Raw genomic sequence first — 19,485 nt, 5'->3', positions numbered from 1 at the left:
AAAAGAGTGCAAGTGAGCAAGCTTGCATTCCAAAAGAAGTTTTCTGGCTATGTCAGGAGTGAAGTCCACCCCCTACCAGACAAACCTATTTTTTTCAAACACAAGAGGTTATTATCACAGAAGTCCGTGCTGATATACAGAAACCAGAGACCGTCATGGCTCAGTGAGGTGATGAGCTGACGGGTGGATGGCGCCCATTATCTGCACTTCTCAATCCAAGTTTTCCTGAAAAACCACAGGGGGAGGGAAGGCTCCAACTGAGCATAAGGCACAGAGGACAAGAAAAGGATTAGGACTGAAGAGCAAGGAAAGAAAGGATAATGCAAGAGATACTGCAGAGTTCCAAAGAGTCAGAAAATAGTTTCTAGATTAAAAGACCAAGCTGCCAGTAGTTTAAAGCCACATTTAGGTTTTAACTACTCTACAGAGCTATTAGATAAAATAACTCTAAAGTAAGAAAAAATTGACCAAAAGGAATTTACCTCTACTATATACAGCAAATATACTACGATTCAGCAGTTTCAACGCTGCTTGGAATTTTAAAATGTTTCAAGCCTTTGTTCGGCAAGCGTATCACCCACTACCCAACCACCAGCCAGAGGAACCTGAAACGAAGTACAAAGGGAAGCTGGTGAATGAAACTCAGCTTAACTGCTTCTACATCAAACCTGGAGGTAAGACATTACCCAGTTGTGTGCGCGCAAACTGTACCGGCATCTACCTGCTGGGATAAGTATTCTGTTTCTATTTAAATAGGATGTATGAAACTACACTAATAACTTATAGCAGTAGTTGAGGATACTTTACTGTGAAGTCCTGTTTGTGTGATCACACTACCACGGGATTAAGATAATTCTGGTAATTCTCAGATTTGTGAAGTTAAGTAGACGCATGGCTTCTCTTCGTCATATATTGCCATTTGAGAATCTAATGAACATCACTTTCCCCCTTCCACTTTGACATGGGAAAAAAAAAAAGGCACCGAAGTATAAGGAACAGGCATGGAGGTATAAAGAACAAGAAAGAAAAATGTGCCTTTTTTTTTTTTCTTTTTGTAGACAAAGAGGTGAAGACGTTTAAAACATACAAAAATCTCAAAATATTAAACGCATATGTTTGCATGTGAAGGGACTAATCTGAAAAGGTCACATAAAAGATTTCTAAGAAGCACTCAGCTCTGTACTATTTTAAATCGCAGAAGAAATACATAGACACTCACAAACATACTTTGCTGATCTGGAAACATCTACAATTTTACAGAAGGTGTGTGTGAAGTATAGAGGGTACGCAGGTAGTCACATGAATACAACCTCTTTGAAAAAAGTATTATCTGTTCCAACTTGAACTCTTGAGCTTTACTGCATCATATGCCTATCTTATCTTTCTTGAAAAGATGTCCGGAATTCCCAGAGCTGGCAGTACACTCTCAGCAGTAAGCATCCAGAGAGGCTAGTATGTCGCTTATATGCTGACATCCATAAATGGGAAACAAAGACTGTGTCTACCAGATATATGTTGTATTATACTCCTTCCATTCCATACAGAAACTCTGTATTTATTCTCTACAATAATCACAATCCCAACACCCTAAAGTAGAGCTAACCAATACCCAAGAAACCTAGAATCACAATGATTTAGTTTTGCTGGGCGTCTCTGCAGGTCAGTAAGTCCAGCCTTCTGCTCAAAATAGGGCCAGCTTCAGGAAGATAAAGAATTAGAAAAACAAGAAATTATGATCAACCAGAAGTTAACACAGAAAAGTATATTATATGGCACTTTTAAATTCGATTTATTTTTTACAGTGCTTTGAACATATGGATACGTTTTCACCACAAATTATCCTGTAGCTCTCACTACATTAAAAATGCAATCCTACCTCAATAGACATAAGCAGAGTTTAGATATCAAAAACAGGTGCATCAGATTGTATACTCTAGAACTGACAAGCCAACTCAGGACCAGAAAGCAACATCATGACTCCCAGTCTTAAAATTTATCATCTGCCTTGAGCCAGCTCTGCTGCCTGTCCATCCACACCCAAATACAAAATAGTGTTTAGATACGCCATCAAGTTACAACACTATTTTTGTATCTTGATAAGTAAGCATTAAAGATTTTTAGGCACTCTTGGAAATTTAAATGAGAGGCAGAAAGCACAAAAATAACTGTATGTATTTCATGTTTTATATGTATAAAAATGTAAATCAATACCTATACCATTTCCAAGGAGCAGATTATTATTTTTCTTGGCATTCTGAAGCAATTTTTACCATCTCCTACGCACAATAAAATCATTAGTAGATGGAAACTTAGAACACAAAGGGAAGAACTGTCTTGGAAATGTGATAGGAAATTATTAATACTTTTATATAGACTTTTATAAATTGGTATAAGAACAGATAATTTCTGGGTGGAGGTACAGTAAGCCACTAAACTCAGTGCTAGACAGCATCTTGCATGTAAAAAAAAAAAACAAAACAACGTATACCTTATAAGCAAGTTTCTTCCTGCTCCTATTTATTTACTTCCCTAAAGAAATTGGCACATGACAAACTATTTGTGTTAGACACAAACTGTAAAACAGATTTTAAAAGATCACCTCCATATAATATGACAAAGCTCATTCTGTCTGAAAACCGACCTTAATTTTCTAGGTTTAGATTCAACTTTTATTACAACACTAATGCATTTCCAGAATGTAAATTTTGCTTTTACATAAAAAAAAAAAAAAACAAACAAACAAAAAACCCCCCAAATCCCTATGTTTAACACTTAGCATTCCAACGCTCTCAGCAAAACTGAGATTTCACTTTAAGGTCAGTAACACCCAGGAAAGACAATTGTGACCTCTGCTGCTGTTTCTGTCTTGCTGGATGCATGATGAATTTTCATAATGATGATCAAAGGCAAGAAAGTGGAATGGGAAGAAGGAGGAGAAATTTGCTTATTTCTCTGAGATAGAAGTGTCTCCAAGGACAGAATCTCAGGTAAACAACAAGCATTTGTGTTCTGAACAAATGACAGTAGTCAAGGCAAGCTTTTTAAAGTAAGCTTCAGCCAAATTTATTTAGCAAACAACAGGCTGAGATCATACCTCTAATGAGGGCAAGGCCCTTCTGCCAAAATTACTTTGAATTTCTATAGTTTGATCTTTCACTTTTCAATTACTTTTGATCCAAATTGACAAACATTGTTCAAGGAGTTTTTAACTACAGAAATATTTTCTTCAACAAAACATGCAGGTTCTAGTAAGCCATAATAATAATTTTGCAATCAAACTTAATCTCTGAAATTTTTTTTAAGTCATTCAGCTGTGACAAAAAGATTGAGTTTTGCATCATGATGCAGCAACCAAAAGCCATGTAATGTTACTGAATTAGTAGACCACTGAGTTTAGAGAAAAATAATACAAATCAAATAAAGTTAAAAATATTTAAGTAAAGTTGTTACAAAATTCAAAATGACCAGTGAGCTTTTGGGGAATAATCAACTGAATACAAATTTCAATTTACTGTGTTCATCCTGTTGATTTTTAAATTTTTTTTGTTTTTTGTTTTTTATTGAAGTAAATAATGTATTTTGGCAGGTAGGAGGTTGATAAACAAGGTTCTCCATTTTAAATTGACATTTTTATTGAAACCAAAAGCCAAACTGAAACTCTATTACATCATAAAAACAAAGCGTGGAATATCTATTTTGCCTGTCTCAATGGAAACAATTGAACAAGTAGTTGTCAATTGGTCAATATTCAGAAGGTTGAATCTAAATATATACACAAGCAAATTTAACCACCAAATGATGGTTTCATTCTCAAATTAAAACACATTGCAGAAAAAAGAAGATTATTTTAAACAGTGAATTATGGAATATATAATGTAAGACAGACTAAGGGTGAAAAAGACACTATAGTATCCAAAAGAAGATGAATCTTCATGACAGACTCATTTTTACATGTCAAATTCTACTACTGTTGAATCCTGCTTTCCCTTCAGAACTAAACTTCTAACAGACTAGTTGTTTTTTTTACAAAAGAAATGCTGCTTAAAGCTTTAATGGGTCTTCAGAAATGCCTACAGAAGTGGGACACTCATCTGTTTAGTATTTTTTACCAGCATATATTTACTTAGAAGGGTGAGCTGAAATGAGCCACAATGAGTCTCCAAGAAGATGAATTGTTCTATTTGAGAGGGCTCTACGATGCTCTAACACAGAATTTTAGAATGAAAAACAATAGTTTGGGAAAAAAAATATACCACTATTTTTTCCTAAACATTTTACAACCACTCGCCCCCAAATACATAGTCGGAAAAATTTTCATACACAAATATTTATGACCTACAAGGAACCCCCCCCTTCTAAACAAAAGTAAAACAATGTTTAGGCTCTTTCTTTGGACAGCTGACAAGCTGCCCTCTCCCTGTCTCATCTGCTGGACATCTTTGCAGTATGAGAATCTGGGAAAGTTATACCAGATTTTTAGGGTTGTGACAGACATACCTTGGCAGGTTAAACAGGACAACTGAAACTAGCATGAGGCTGTGTACATACCACGTGTTTCTGAGAGTTCTACAAAAGCTGGGCATGTCTGGCCTGCCTGTGTATCAGTCCTCAAAGCTCTGCAAAAGCTCACATTCAGTAGAATATGCTACACCTGACCAGGAAGCTTCATTTAGTTTCAAGTTTCATTTAGAATGGTCAAAGGCCTACCTACAATCGTGGCACAGAAATGAACAATAACTTCTATGCCCAAATAGGTGTAGAATCTAGGCCAATATAGAATATTTCTTCATCTGTCACAAAGTTTCTTTCTCCACTTGCTACTGCACAAAAGCACCCAATTAACCTGTATTGATCATTGCAAAAATCTGCATACTAACAGCTATTATAAGATAGGATCTTGCATTTTTTTCTGGCAGCTGAAATGCTCCAGGTGGAGCTAGCTCTAAGATATGCAACTTAATACTCACCGAATTCTGTGTCCTGTAAGCATGAAAAACAGCATTCAATGATGAAATGATAAATCAGTCCACTCAAGAAATAATTCAATGATGCAGCATACACCCATATACACCTCGTACAATATACAGTTGGGAATAGTTTTGAGTAAACTATTATATGGCTGACCAGTGCTAAAAGGAGAAAATTAGATTATTTTATGCGCTATTTTACATGTTAGTTATGTGCTTCATCTGAACAATTTCATATTTATCAGCATCAAGTCCTAAGCAACAGGCTCTAAACATTGGTTTTCACAAAAAAATACCACCAAGGATTAGGGAAAAAAAGTAATTATGTGGTTGTTATTACTGAAATACGGAACTCTAGAGAAAATTTAAAACCCTTATAATTATTAATTTTCTAAACAAAACAGAATTACTGTCTTACCTGCTCTGAGACAGAAAGCATCTAACACTGCAGTCAGACAACTATGTAATTTTAAAGGTCAAACTGAAAATACCTATTTGATCTATTTATCTTCTGTTTCTTGGTGGAAAAAGATTTTTGCTGGCATTCAAACATGTAATTTGAGCTTCCCTTCTGGTTTTGAAATTAACCCTGCCTACCAGATTTCCTAAACTAAAATTTTCTCTGAAATAGTGGATCATTCACTGGCATGGACGCTAAATACATCCTGAAAAGTCCTGGGATTAGCCTGTATGTGTCTGCAACATGGTGTCTAGATAGTATTTCAGCTTTAGATGACAAAGATCATATGGAACAGCAGAAGAAATATGAAAAGCAATAAAGTAAAAGATCAAAATATTACTTTTCTAAGTAATAGAACATATTTATTGTGTGTAATTTTGGAAAGTTTTTCCATTGTAATCATATACTGGATGCAAAGAAATCTTTATAATACCATGACAAAAAGTTTTCAGATTTGACCAGTACACAAATACCACCTTTTGCTTCCAAAAGCACTTACTTTAGACTGTGTGATCCAACCAGCCACAGATATTTGGCTGCATGGAAATGAAGTTGGTTTCAACAAATGTTCAGATTATTGCAAGAAACAAAACACTGGGCAGAACTGCTTCATTCCTCCAATTGCTTGTTTTTATATTTTTATGAAATTTACATTGTCACCAAATCCAAACGTAAGCCCTGTTACATGGGAAAGCATCTATGACAACTACGAAAAAAAAGGAAACTCTGCTACTTTTGTTATAGCTAAGAAGGAGATATGTATGGAAAATAGAGTAAGAATTACCAAGTAAAACAAAAGGTTAGGAAGTGGGAACTTATTTCCAGATCCTGTTGTGTATTACCAAACTGTACACTGTTTTGCCAAGTGAAAAGCTACTATTGAGTACTTGTTAGTACCTGGAATCAGGAGATAAAAATAATACTAAAAAAAAGTTATAAAGACAAGTTGTATTATAAAGCAAAATGCAAGCAAATTATAGGAAATTATCTTAAGAATGAGACCCTAGCAAAACACATATTAATACTGAGGAGGTTCCTTTATTTTACGTAGTAAAGGCTTTGAAATACTCAATAAGGAAGAAAGGGCTAGAGGACTCCATCTCAGTGGAGAAACTGCCACATGAACAATTTGTAGGGACATAAAGAAAACATGTAAAAGTCAAATGAGTTGCAAATAACTTTCTTCTATGGGTCCTTTTGATTTGGAAACAGATGCTTCTGTGAAAAATCTGAGAAAACAGAAGTTTTCCCTTTAAATACCAAGACTTTCAGTTTTCTTGAAGAACAAATTATTACACCTTTGTAAGAGTATTTTAGGACGATACATAACTAGTGTATGTAACATATTCCTATACCTGGAACACACCTGATACTAACTGAAATCCTGAACTAGTGGATTTTTTCAGTGAAGCAAACAAAGAATTCTCTCAGACAAAAAAAACCCAAAACAATTCAAATTAAGTAACAGATACAGATTTAACCATAGTTAGATCAAACAGCTAACCATGGTAAAATCAGATCTAGAAAGCCTGACTGATGATGACTTTACAAAACTGGGCTAGAGTTCTTGTTACTTCTTTTTTCATGGTTGCATTCAGTGATACAGTAAAAAGTGTCATGAGGTCAAGAAGCTATCAAATCTTTTGGCTGAGAGATCCTAAACTGAAAGAAATGTGTCAAAACTTTCCTCTTCCCACTAGCAAATTGTCAGTGTAGGTGTTGTGGGTTCACCCTAGGTGGCAGCTCAGCCCTACATGGTTGCTCACTCCCTCCACTCTCTGGGATGGAAAAAGAATCAGAAGGGCAAAAATAGGAAAACTTTTGGGTTGATAAGAAATTCTGTTTAATAGGTAAAGCAAAGATGCCTGTGCAAGCAAAGCAAAATAGGGATTCAATTCACTACTTTACACCAACAGGCAGACATATAGCCATTTGCAGGACGGGAGGCTCCATCATGAGTAATGGTTACTTGGGAAAACAAATGCTTTCATTCCAAAACTCCCTTCCTCCATCCTGCCCCAGCTTTTATTGCTGAGCTTGACATCATGATCGGGGGCATCTGATTAGTTGGGGTCAACTGTCCCATGTGAAACCTCTCCCAAATTTTTCTGTGCCCCAAGCCTACTCACTGGCAGGGCAATGTGAGAAAGAGAAGCCTTGACACAGAGCAAACTGTTCAGCAGTAACTGCCCTAAAGGAATCATTGCCTAGACTGAAGAACACAGAAAAGAAGCCTTCTGCATTTTGCTGTTGCACAATTAGCCAAAAAGCCGTGGACAAGTTTCTTGAACAAAGGCCCAGTACTTACACTTGAGACATTGCAAATCTAAAATTCTCACATCTCTTAGTGAACAAACATCTTATACCTGCCCTTCAAAACCCAGTTTTTCTCCTAATAGAAAAGCAAACCAGCTTACTTGTAGTACTAAGACTAAAAACTGTCTTTCTTCACATCAGCATAAAACTGAACTCTATTTAGTCTTTATACCAACTGTCTCAACAAAACAGAAAAATTATTAGCTCAGATTTTAAAAGGTAGCCATTAGTCTACACATAAATAAAACCCTAGTGGAATTTCAAAACTAGATAAAAAAGATTACATATACATAGGAAAGACTTCAGCATCAGATGGAGTAAATAAGTCTCATGGTAACCTCCAGTCTGGTCTAGTCTAGATTAGCCTGGAGATGTCTGCATTACTTTTCAGTTTCTTTGGGAATTTGTTGGTCTATCAAATGCTTTCAAGATCAGAAGTTTTGTTTAGGTTATTTAAAAGCTAATTCTCCACTGATTCTACCACATAGCCTATGCAAACAACAGGATTCCCTCTTGATGTACTTTCCAACGCCTTTTTACACTTTAGGAAGTAAAAAGGTCTAGCAGATTATCAAACTGGGCTACTTTTTATGCCCGAATGTCCTCCGCTTTTACATCATCCAGAGAGAACATTTCTGCATCACAGTTCACATAAAACATATTTGCAATCTGCTTTTATGCATCAAGCACAAACTATAGATAATACTACACCTCTGCTTCCAAGCTCATATATGAAGTGTAAATTTTTAACTGCTCATGCTCATGTAACTGCATATTGTAATAATTCATACATATATTTGCATGTAAAAGTACAGCTTTCTCATGTCTTCCACTTATTTATGAATTTGCCCGACACTTGCTAATTCTTGTATAATCATGCAAGAAAAGCACAGAGCCTAAAATAATAACTTTGTCTTTTATTAGGGGTTAAATTAGGAACAACACTATGCTGTCAAGAATTATTCCTCACGGTTTAGAAGTAACCTACCTTCCAGCTTCCTGTAAGGAGAATATTTTGGAGCTGGAGCAGAAGACAGGTTTTGAATTGGCTGCATTTGTCTGTTTTGATGCAGAAAACCCAGGCTACAAATATTACTCCAGCCCTCAGTAAATCTCCTTTATGATGAGACTTCCCAACACTGACCAGGGGATATTCAGAGCACAGGAGTCTCAACACATATCACATGCACACAAAAATAATGGTCTACAATTTGTAAGTTAAAGGAAGAGGTTACTGTTAAACATACTCTAATATATTTTTTTGTAAGAGTAGCACTTTTGGAAGCACCAAGTGGCTCTTTCAGCACATCAAAAAGCAACAAGGATTCCTTTGATTGTAACTGTTAACCAGCTAGTTTCCGCCCTTAAAAGCTGCACTCGAATAATTTTCTCTGCCTTAAACTGTGAACAGACTCTGAGGAGAAGCAGACATTTTCATATCATATACTTACATCTTGCATTTCTGTAAAGTAAAAAAGGGTCCTGCAGCTGAAAATCAAGGTCTTTAGTAATAGGTTCTGTTCGATTTTCCATGCTCAGTCTGTTCATAATTGTGAAGCCATGCCTTGGAGAGGCTGATCTGAAAATCATCAATTAGAAATCATATCAAGTCAAAGAAAAAAAAATTACTAGAATGTATTTGTTGTATAGTTCTCAAAAAAATTTTTTTTTAAATTTATTAAATCTATGACAAAAATCTAATTTTGTTGACAAGGAAATAACAATTGACTCTTGTAGAAGAATGTCATGCAAGCCTTTTAATTATGTCAAAACTATACATTATGTATGACAACTAACAGAAGCACCATCGGTCTCACAATAGCTCCAGAGTGTTCCACATCTGTGATACTACCATTTGAGGTCCAATGATTCAGTCACAGTATAATCAGATCTGAATATCAAGTTTTCACTTCAAGATACAAGGCTCTCAACTTCTCAACAGACAAGCTGTCACAAAAAGCCTCTTTGTCCCAGGCCATTAGCATCACATTATCCAATTACCACCATCCACCCTATAGTTTCTCACTGGAGTAGATAACAGCAATTAGAACGATTGAGTAACAGGCCAGAGGGAGCATATTTTTAGCACTCAAGTTAACAACTGAAGAGAGTAACAGTCACACCACCTCAGACAGGATTTTCTGTATCAGCTAAAGCATAAGGACAAATGATAAGGTGGCAAGACAATGGGACGAGTTGCCCAGGGAAGCTGTGGCTGCCCCCTTCCTAGAATTTTTTAAGGCCAGGCTGATTGGGCTTTGAGCAACCTGGTCTACTGGGAGGTGTCCCTGCCCATGCATAGGGGTTGGAACCAGATGATCTTTAAGGCCCCTTCCAACCCAGACCATTCTATTATTCTGTGACTCTAAATCATTATGCTCTTCCTGGGAGTTACCCTTCAAGTCAGGTAATTTTTATTACTGGGAGCTGCTGAACCCACCACAATCGTAACAGGATATGTTAATTTCAAACCAAATATGCCAATAAAGGAAAAGATGATGGCTAGATATTTGAGAAAAGTGCCATCTCCAGTAACTGCTGGTGGGTGGATTTTTTATGAAATTCAAAGCACAGGAACCTTCCTTACAGGGTTGGAGTCTACAGAAAACTAAACAAAAGTAGAACCCTTAACAAGATTCCTTGCTTTGCAAGTCAGTACTTCACTTAAAAAAAAAAAAAAAAACTAAAACAAGAAGAGAAACAAAAGTAGTCCACTTCCACTGGTGTTAATCCAGTTGAAAGTCTGATATGCAGACTGTTCCCAAGAATTCACAAACATGAGATAAGTGATAAGTAAGTCAGCTCAAGTAAAACGGTCACATTTTTTTTACAATGCCACAACAGTAATGAGGAGCAACAAAGGCAACATCAGCGGTATCCAACCTGCAGTCTGTTGACAATGGTTTTTCCACTAGACTTTATGACACTGTTCAAAGCCACAGGAAATAGAAATTAAAACCGATGGGAAAGGCAATGTATGATGTTACTCAGAGCTTACAACCTGTTTCATATTGTTGCCTACAGGGCAGCAATCTCTGTGGTATGTGGAAACCACACCACCTCAGCCAACAAAAAGAACGGTGAAGGGTCATGGATGCCAGAAGGGCCAGGTTACAGGTTGTCAGTTTTGGAGCGTTAAAACCAATGTACTAAGAGAAATACCAATTATGTTTTGCAGTAGACAACTGGCCAACTGCTACCATAACTAAGTGCTAGTTCTTTCTTCTTTTAGTGGTAATAGAATCTTACCCCTGCTTACCTGAAAGCAGCTTAGAAAAGTTACTGATGATGGCTTCCACTGCTGGTACAAGAGCTCAAGAGATTAAAACTAGTGTTTCCACTTCACAGAAAGCTCAGTCTCTTGGGCCTCCCTGTCAGTTTTCATCTACATCTCTCGCTTTCTCAGTTCTCCTACCATCATCATCATTCTCCTACCTCATCAACATAAAAGTTAAATGAGAAAGCTTCTGTTTGGGCACCCCATCCCAGCAGCGACTGCAAGATCTGCTTACTCTTATTTTCTGATTTTAATAACAGTCAAAGGCAAATGGTGGGCATTAACTTGGAAACCTAAACATAGGCCAGGCTTCACAACACATCTAAGGTACATACTGAAATAAATGATGTAACCAATGCTCTGGAAAGCCACAAATGGAGTTGCTAGTAAAAGAAAGCACTAAATCCATCCAAAATGTTGAATGAAATATACATGAAAAATGAATAACCAGACACAAACAATATAAAAGTTCCCTACGAAGGGAATGAAACACTTCATAAATTCAGCAATTCCCTTTAAAAAATATTATTATTCAATACACTATTTGCTTTTAGTTAGGACAACTTTTAAACTGCAATGCTACATCCTATTTAAAACAATGCAACAGATTTCTATGGTTTACTTGTCTTGAGATTTAAATTATATTTGGAAGTTTTATCCAAATATAAGGTGACATCTCCTTCCCAGTTTTTTCCTCCCTGCATGTGCCTCTGCCAGTTTCAGTTTCTTTTCAGCCTTGAACAAGGAGAAGCACTTTACTTCATTCAGCCATGCTACATCCCAGCTAGCTTTTCCACATCTGAGTTTTACTTACAGACATTAAACTTTATGTCCTCACCTTGTGTAAACAAACAGTGTTCCCTCCACATCAGTCTTCTCCTGAAGGAAAGGAAAGCCAAGAAAATTTAAATCAGGGGAGCATTTTGGAAGCCACCAGTGAGCCACTCCTTTAAGTCTGTTTTACCAATAACATCAGTTACATCACTCTGACCTAAGACATGAAAAAATAACTAAACTCAACTTTGTCAGATGGTGGCAACAGACTAGAGCTAGCACAGGTCAACCAAGTTTTACGAGAAGGTATGAAAAAGCCAAGTGTTTGACACCATGAGGCTAAACACTGTGCTGGATGATTTTTACACTACGCCCAAGAGTGACACACACGCCAGATTCAGAGAGAGGAGTTACCAAATGACAACTGCCCTCAGGGGTGACACTCAGTACTGGAAAGGGAGAAACCACAAAAAAAGCTGATTGCATGGCTTCTTCAAACACAGGCCCTAAGTCCCTCTGTTACAGCAAACCATGAAGCCAGAATTGTCAAAAGATTCCTTAAGTTATTTACTTCTAAATAGCCCTCTTAGTACTGATAACTCCAACACTCCAAAACCACTTTATAGGTTGCCCAGGGAAGTTGTGGCTGCCCCCTCCATGGAGGTGCTCAAGGCCAGGCTGGATGGAGCTTGGAGCAGCCTGGTCTAGTGGGAGGTGTCCCACTATAGCCTCTGGGATAGCAGAGGACCACCTCCTGAGGCCCACCACCTGGTTTAAACCCCAAGTCTCCTACAAGCCCACCCTGCAGGCCTTAAACAGCCCCTCAAACTTTTCCCAACCCACTTCACAAGGCGCCACAGGGCTTCCCCACACTCCTAAGAGAGACCGATCCAGGCACAACCCCTCACCGGGCTTAAGTGAGGGCGGGGAGTGCCTCCGGCTGTGCCAAAAATCGCCCCCCCCCCCGGGAGGGATCCTCGCACCTCGGCCACCGTGGCTCCCCCCTCTTTCCCCTCCTCCACGGCGCACGAGGGAGAGGCGGAGCCTACTCCTCGACGCACCCCCCAACTCAAAAAAAAAAAAAAAAAAAAAAAAAAAAAAAAAAAAAAAAAGTGTAGGCGGGGTCTCTGCCTCCTGTCCCCGCCCCGCCTGAGGCGGCGGAGGGGCCGGGGAGGGGCGGCCTGACGTACCCACTCGTTGGCGCGGTGCCCGAAGCTGTAGAGCGCCACCTGGCTGGCCACGTCCACGATGCTGCTGATGTAAGGGTCGTGCTGCCGCAGCGCCGCCAGGCTGATGTCCAGCCCCTTGCCCAGCAGGGCGGCCCCGGCCACCGCCGCCGCCATTTTGCCTCCGACAACAACACAGGGTTCCTCGTAGGCGCAACCAATCCAGCGCCGAGAGGAAGGGTGGCGGCTCCCACGCCGCCCTCCCCGATCCCCCCTCCTCCCCTCTCCCCCCCCCTTCCCGCTCCCCGTCCTCCCCTCCCAGTCGGAGCGAGGGCGGGCGGGAGCGGCCCAGCCGCCGCAATCGAGCGCCGAGCGCCGGCAGCTTCGGATTGTTGCCATTGGCGACGGGGCAAGCCGAGGGGCGGCCTGGCGGGGCCCGTCGCGGGGTGACGGGGAGGGCCCGCCGGCAGCGCGGTGCCTCCGCCGGCAGCCCCCCGCCTCTCTTGGCTGGTTCGCCCGCCCTGCCGGGACCCATAGTGTTCAGGGCTCTCCCTGTCACTAGGGAGGCTATTGTATGGTTTCCTCTCCAGAGGGACGGCTTTGCGTTTGAGAAACAACATGGTTCCCGTGTCTGCAGGCCAGAGAGAACCGGCCAACCTGGGCTTGGGCGCTTGCTGGGCTGAGCAGGGAGTCCTGCCTGCCCACTAGGCTCAGCCCCTTAGGTGTGGTGTGAGCCACAGCCTACAAAGCCTCAGGAGGGCTGAGAGCCACATGCCAAGGTGGAGCTTTTTCATAGAGTCATTAAGGTTGAAAAAGGCCTTTAAGATCATCAAGTCCAACCATAAGGCTTTCCGCATAATTCATGTACACATGGGAGTAGTTGGGTGGACCTGGTTGATGGCAAACTGAATATGAACCAGAAGTGTACCCTGGCAGCCAACCGTGCCCTGGGGCGCATCAAGCACAGCGTCACCAGCCAGTCAAGGGAGGTGATTGTCCCGATCTTTTCTGCACTGGTACGGCCTCACCTTGAGTCCTGTGTGTGCTTTTGGGCACTGCAGTATAGAAAAGCTGTCAAGCTACTGGGGAGCGTCCAAAGGAGAGCAACAGGGATGGTGGTGGGTCTGGAGGGGATGACTTCTGAGGAGCTGCTGAGGTCACTTGTATTGTTCAGTTTGGAGAAGAGGAGGCTGAGGGGTGACCTCATCGCAGTACATGGCTTCCTCACAGGGGGAAGAGATGGGACTGGCACTAATTTCTTCACTCCTGTGACCCAGGACAGGACTTGGGGAAATGGTAAGAAGCTGAGTCGGGGGAGGTTTAGGTCAGATATTAGGACAAAGTTTTCACCCGGAGGACATTTGAGCAATGGAACAAGCTCCCCGAGGAAGTGGTCAGAGCACCAAGCCTGCCTGAATTCAAGAAGCGTTTGGATGATGCTCTCAGGCATGTGGTGTGATTCTGGGGGTGCCCTACACAAGGACAGGAGTTGGACTTGATGATCCTGATGGTTGCCTCCCAACTTGGCATATTCTATAGTTTTATGATTTGGGCACACTGGTGTACTTGAGGCAAGATTGTAGGTGTGTCTAAGCACATGTGTAAAGTTAGCACATGTATCTGTACGGGTGTGAGTGCTTCCCGTGTGCTCATACAGCTGCACCAAGGCATTGCACATACTGCACTCAAACAGGAAAATAAGTTGGTTCAGATCAATGAGGATACATGGTCTGTATTTGCTGGCACACACTCACAGGCTTAGATCTTAGGGAAAAAAAGAATAGAACTTAAATGAAAAAAGACAAAAGCATAACCTAAACAACAGAACAGCCCATAAGTGCAAGCTAAGCCATCATAGAAGCAGTGTGTGTGTGTGTATATATATATATACATACAGGCATACATGTGACAAGAGGCTGAGACATAAACAACCTACTATGATACGGAGATACACAAACAGCAGAGGAACAGATGGAGAAGACCATGAATTTAGTTACCATATTTTCCTGTCAGGCACATATATTTATTATTAATCTATTGATAGCAACAGTTTACAGCAAATACATGAGCTTTATGTGGCATGCTGATGAATTCAATATGTACTTACATTAAAAGATTTGCTTAACTAGCCTGAACCCCCTTCAAGAACAAATATTTTTTACTTCATCACCTCAGATGAATGTAGCAATTTTGGAAGGAGTTACCACCTTCTGTATATGGAAACAACAGGATGATATATTTGCTTCCAGAGAATGAGATACCCTGGAATATCTAAAGGCAAAGGTAATGGATGTTATCCTGTTGGTGTCAAATATCCCTAACACAACATTCTAGGGGAGTAGTAACTGGACAGAGGAGATGAATATTGTCATTTTGTTTTCTTCCCTCCTTTTTACTCTAGGCCAGATGTAGCCTGTAGGATAGGGTGAGCAGCAGCAGCAGCATTTGCTTTGAGAGCAAAAGGGCAAGCATGGATGAAAGTTTCCACGGTGTGAAGTGGGGACAGGGGAGAACTGAGAGACAGCAATCTAGGAATTCATGTCATTAAATGTAGGAACAGTGAGTCTCTTGAGTGGAGTTAGGAAGAGGCATGCTTTCAGAAAAGACAGAAAGAGAGATTTTTCTCTGGGATTCTTGAGAACATGTAGGTTATGTTGTAGCCCAGAAGGCTACTGAAAGTTTTGTTACTAAGAACAAGGACGTACAGCTTGCTCTGCGAGCATATCGTGGCAGAAGAAGCCTCTATAAGTATTCTTTTGTTATAAACCATCTCTTAGTTGCTCTTTTTCTAAAGCCACCTTGTGTCTGTTTGGGGCTATGATGAAACACAGCTTTAGAGTTTAGAAGTTTTTAAGTGTTTTTTGGTATACACATGGTAGGAAAATGGCTCTAAGCAGTTCTTTTGCAAAGCTCTGGCTGACTTACAGCAAGGAAGATACCTGGGCTGGTGTTGGACAAGTGAAACTGCTGGTTTTGATCTGGAAAGGAATGGAATAGAACAGGAAAAAAAGAAAAAGTAGTAAGTAGGAAAGATAAGTCATGTTGCTCAAACAGTGATCAGAGGGACAATTATGTCTTTTTGCTGATTAGGTAGTCATCAGTTCCCAATTTCCAGGCACACCTAACCACATCTCTCTGCATGTGCTGAAGTTTCTCATTACCATCTCAATCTCCAATTCTTTGTCAGCTTTCCTGCTTACAAGTCCCAACTTGTCACCAAGGTCTAGAGGTGACAAAATCTTTAAAGTTCCACTCTTGGAGTTTCCCTTTCTAGATGCCTTTGCACCCTCCAGCAAGGTACCTTGCTTGGTTTCTTTTGTTGTTGTCAGGGATGGGGTATTACAAAGTCCTGTAAAGAAGATTGTGTTGTAGGAACTGTATGTGTATGTTCAAGGGCTATTCATTGGAACTGAAAGTTGTTACTATTAACTGTTATCGGGTAGGAAAAAGCATTATGCAGAATTTAGAAAATGTATTTCAGCCCAATTGAAAAAAATGTTTGTAGCAGAAATAAGTTTCTTTCAACATTCACAACTGACCTTGTTTCTGTTGTTGCCAGGTAGTAGCCAGTACTCCAAGCCTTGCATGTTTATTATGTTAAGAGAGACAGACTGACTGGGTCAGTTGTGTCTCCTGTGCCCTTCTCTTGACAAAGATTGCAGAGGGTTCTGTTTCCTTGATCTCGATGGGGGAAAAAAAAAATCCACCTATGAGGTTAAATATTTTGAAGTTGACCTGTCAAAAATTTTATCTCTCTGTTTTCTGTGCCCTTCTTGTGGCTGCTTCTTTAGAATTACCTTCCTCCTGGATTACTGTGTCACTTTCTAACCCAGCTGGACAGACAGTTCCCTAGCTCTGTTTTGAGTCAGCAAATCTGTCAAGATTCTGATCAGGCCTTTTTATATTTTCTGTTGCATGGTGAGGTAACTTCTGCTAGTTCCAGCTGTGTTGCTTGTATAAGTGGGGTGTAATTGCTCTTTCCATTTAGCCTGAAGTAAAAGTACTTAATAAAGCCATTAGTTCTGCCCTGCTTTATGGGATCACTTGATGGTAGACTGACAATTTTCCAGCATAACAAGATCTTCTTCAGAGCAACAATACTGCGAATTCTCACTGCATCAAAAAAAGTTAAGGAAGTTTTAGCAAAAATGTCATTGCTTTAAAAGGTTGATTTTTTAAAATGCAGTTATTTGCTTACAGTAGTCCATAATAACTATCAAATTGAGTTTGAATGATTTAGATGTAATTTGTTTATGAAACAAAGTAATTTTCTAATTTTCAAATGTCATAATTTTATGAAATATGTAATTAGAATGTTACGTTTTTGTCTTCCACCCACCTGGATACTATTCTGTTAAAAAAACACCACACTGATGCTTTTTACATGGAATGAAAGGGATTTTGTGTAGGTAATGTACTTAGTTATTTAAGGCAAAGTCCACACAGAATGATGTTCTTAAGGTCTCCATTACTAGTAAACATTAAGATTGTTAGGCCAAATCTTTTCACAAGGGTTGTTCAAACAGATATTAAGCCTTTGCTTCACAGTCAAGAATCTATGAAACTTGTAAAGATTAAGCTGTGCCTCCTACAGTGATTGACTGACTCTTAAAATATGATTTTATGTGAATCTACTTGGTGGCACTGCTGGATGTATGCAACCTCTGCTCCAGGTCCCAGCTGCTCACTCCTGCCATTCTGGCACCTTGGTAGTGCACTTGGCACGGGTGTGTATGTGCACAGTGTGAACAAGTCAGACAGCTGAAATGAACTTACTGGAAAACAAGTGTTCATACTGCTGCTGAGATCACAGCTCTGACTGACTGCTTTCCTACCTGTTCACATTCAGTCCTTTCTCTGAATAGCAATTATTTTAATAAACAGCAGGAGTCACTTGAAAAAATGTAGTGTTGAGCACCTCACTTACTTCACTTCCCTTTTCTCCATCCCCTTTGGAATTGTTATTGCATGCTAGCTGCCTTTTCCTTTTTATTCCTCCCCCAAATCAGCCATAATTTCCTTCTCATTCTGTGACTGGTGGCACCACTGCCACCCCTGCTAGCAGCAAGGGTGCTGAGGCAGAATTAATAAGCTCCTCCTACACCCCCTAGGGCCTCTTGGGTAGCTGTGCCTGGTGCTCTGAGCATGCCAGCTTCCTGGGGAGCAGTGGGTTGCTCTTCAGGAGCCAGAATGACCCCACAAGGTTTCATTACCCATGCTCCGCATACTTCTGGGGATGTGCTCACAAGTCTGCAGCGTGGCACCTCTCACCACTCGGGAAGCAGGGCCCCTGGGGGTTGTGCTGGAGGTTGTGCTGCATCCCTTCCCAGACACTGTTGCAATGTGCAGTCTTTTCAGCCAGCGTTTATTACGTGCTCACAGTAGCCAGCTCTAGAGTGCTTTCCTCATGCTCACAAGTTGAAATTGTTTGCTGTATTGTTGGATCACTTCTGAGCTCCAGTCCTAATGGTTAAAGCAGTTTCAGTCTTTTTGTTCGTAATTTATTACTTGCTAAACGTTCTGTAACAAATACTGGGTCAGACTATTAAAGACAGTTGTTAAAAAATGTCTCTACGCTAAAACTAGATCTAGTTACTTTCATTCCAATTCAAAACATCTCTCTTCCCCTTCTCTAAATAAATGCCAGTGTACTAAGTTATTAGCATGCACATGTGTGTCTGTAATGTTGCTCCCTGGTGAAGTTTATGAGACCATTTTGAGATTTTCTGCAAATGTTACTCCACACCAAAATGGGATATTATTCTTTGGCATTGTTAGTTTTGAAATTCTGATATTATAAATCCTGTGTATGAAATAATTACCTATAATATACTATGATTTTTGTTTGAAGGATGTTTTTTTCACTGTGTATAAAAGCCTGTGTTTTTATCAAAAAGCTGCTTCTTTCTTTGACTTATATTTTGCTAAGGGATTCTGGTAGCAACTGCACCCTTTTCTTTTGCTATACACTTATCTGCAAGATACTGAGTTTTACCTTTTTTATTGCCCAGCTTCTGCCAGTGGCTTAGCTGGGGGAGAACTAAAGGAAAGTTCCCTACCATCTTTAATTGAACTACAGGGTTGTTTTGGTTTGGTTTGTTTTTTTTCTAACTTCCTATGTATATATTCTGGAGTAAAACATTCTTTTTGATTTGGCTTAAATCACTTTTCAGAGAGCATAATCTGAGCTGAAAAAAAATTAATACCAGGAAAAGACTGTTTCAGGAGGAGGAAGGGAGAGGCTGCATCAATATAATTGCATTGAATTATAGTGTTATACAGAAAAACATATATGTGTACATATAATCAGTATAAACTGATTTTTATCAGTGTCAGATTTTCAATGTTTTAATGGCTATATGATTTCAGTGTCTTACCTTTCAGTAGAGCAGAAATGAGAAAATGATAAACCTAAAAAAAGGTTTTTGTGCGTGGGATATTTTTTCCCAATTATACTACGTGATACAGTAGAAGATGTTACCTCTATCCATAAACTTTGCCTGCCTTATATAACTACACAATTGT

General features: G+C 39.8%; 2 protein-coding genes across 30 annotated transcripts in view; one reads left to right on the top strand and one right to left on the bottom strand.

Annotated features, from left to right (window-relative positions):
• The window catches only part of DCP1B (decapping mRNA 1B), a 42,978-nt gene extending 29,730 nt beyond the window's left edge, over nt 1–13,248 (bottom strand). For 2 of the 3 annotated variants that reach the window (XR_011730500.1, XM_071767917.1), the window contains exons 1-3: nt 12,985–13,248; nt 11,859–11,899; nt 9,195–9,322 (exon numbers count right to left, since the gene is read on the bottom strand). Coding sequence is in view for 2 of the 3 variants with exons in the window: in XM_071767917.1 (XP_071624018.1) it covers nt 9,195–9,322; nt 11,859–11,899; nt 12,985–13,137 (322 nt within the window). In the remaining variant the exon portion in view is untranslated. The remainder of the gene's footprint in view (nt 1–9,194; nt 9,323–11,858; nt 11,900–12,984) is intronic. The other variant, XM_071767906.1, reaches the window with a different exon arrangement.
• Nucleotides 178–19,485, top strand: part of CACNA1C (calcium voltage-gated channel subunit alpha1 C) — a 475,146-nt gene continuing 455,838 nt past the window's right edge. For 17 of the 27 annotated variants that reach the window (XM_071767851.1, XM_071767801.1, XM_071767836.1 and 14 more), the window contains exon 1: nt 179–674. In XM_071767851.1, the coding sequence (XP_071623952.1) occupies nt 545–674 (130 nt within the window). In that variant the 5' untranslated portion in view covers nt 179–544. Of the gene's footprint in view, nt 675–19,485 lie in introns of all 27 variants that reach the window. The other 10 variants (XM_071767783.1, XM_071767817.1, XM_071767758.1 and 7 more) reach the window with 2 other exon arrangements.

This window comes from Heliangelus exortis, chromosome 1, assembly GCF_036169615.1.
Source record: "Heliangelus exortis chromosome 1, bHelExo1.hap1, whole genome shotgun sequence".
NCBI lineage: Eukaryota > Metazoa > Chordata > Aves > Apodiformes > Trochilidae > Heliangelus > Heliangelus exortis.
The sequence above is the reverse complement of the archived record's forward strand: the minus strand, read 5'-3'. Positions and strand labels throughout refer to the sequence as shown.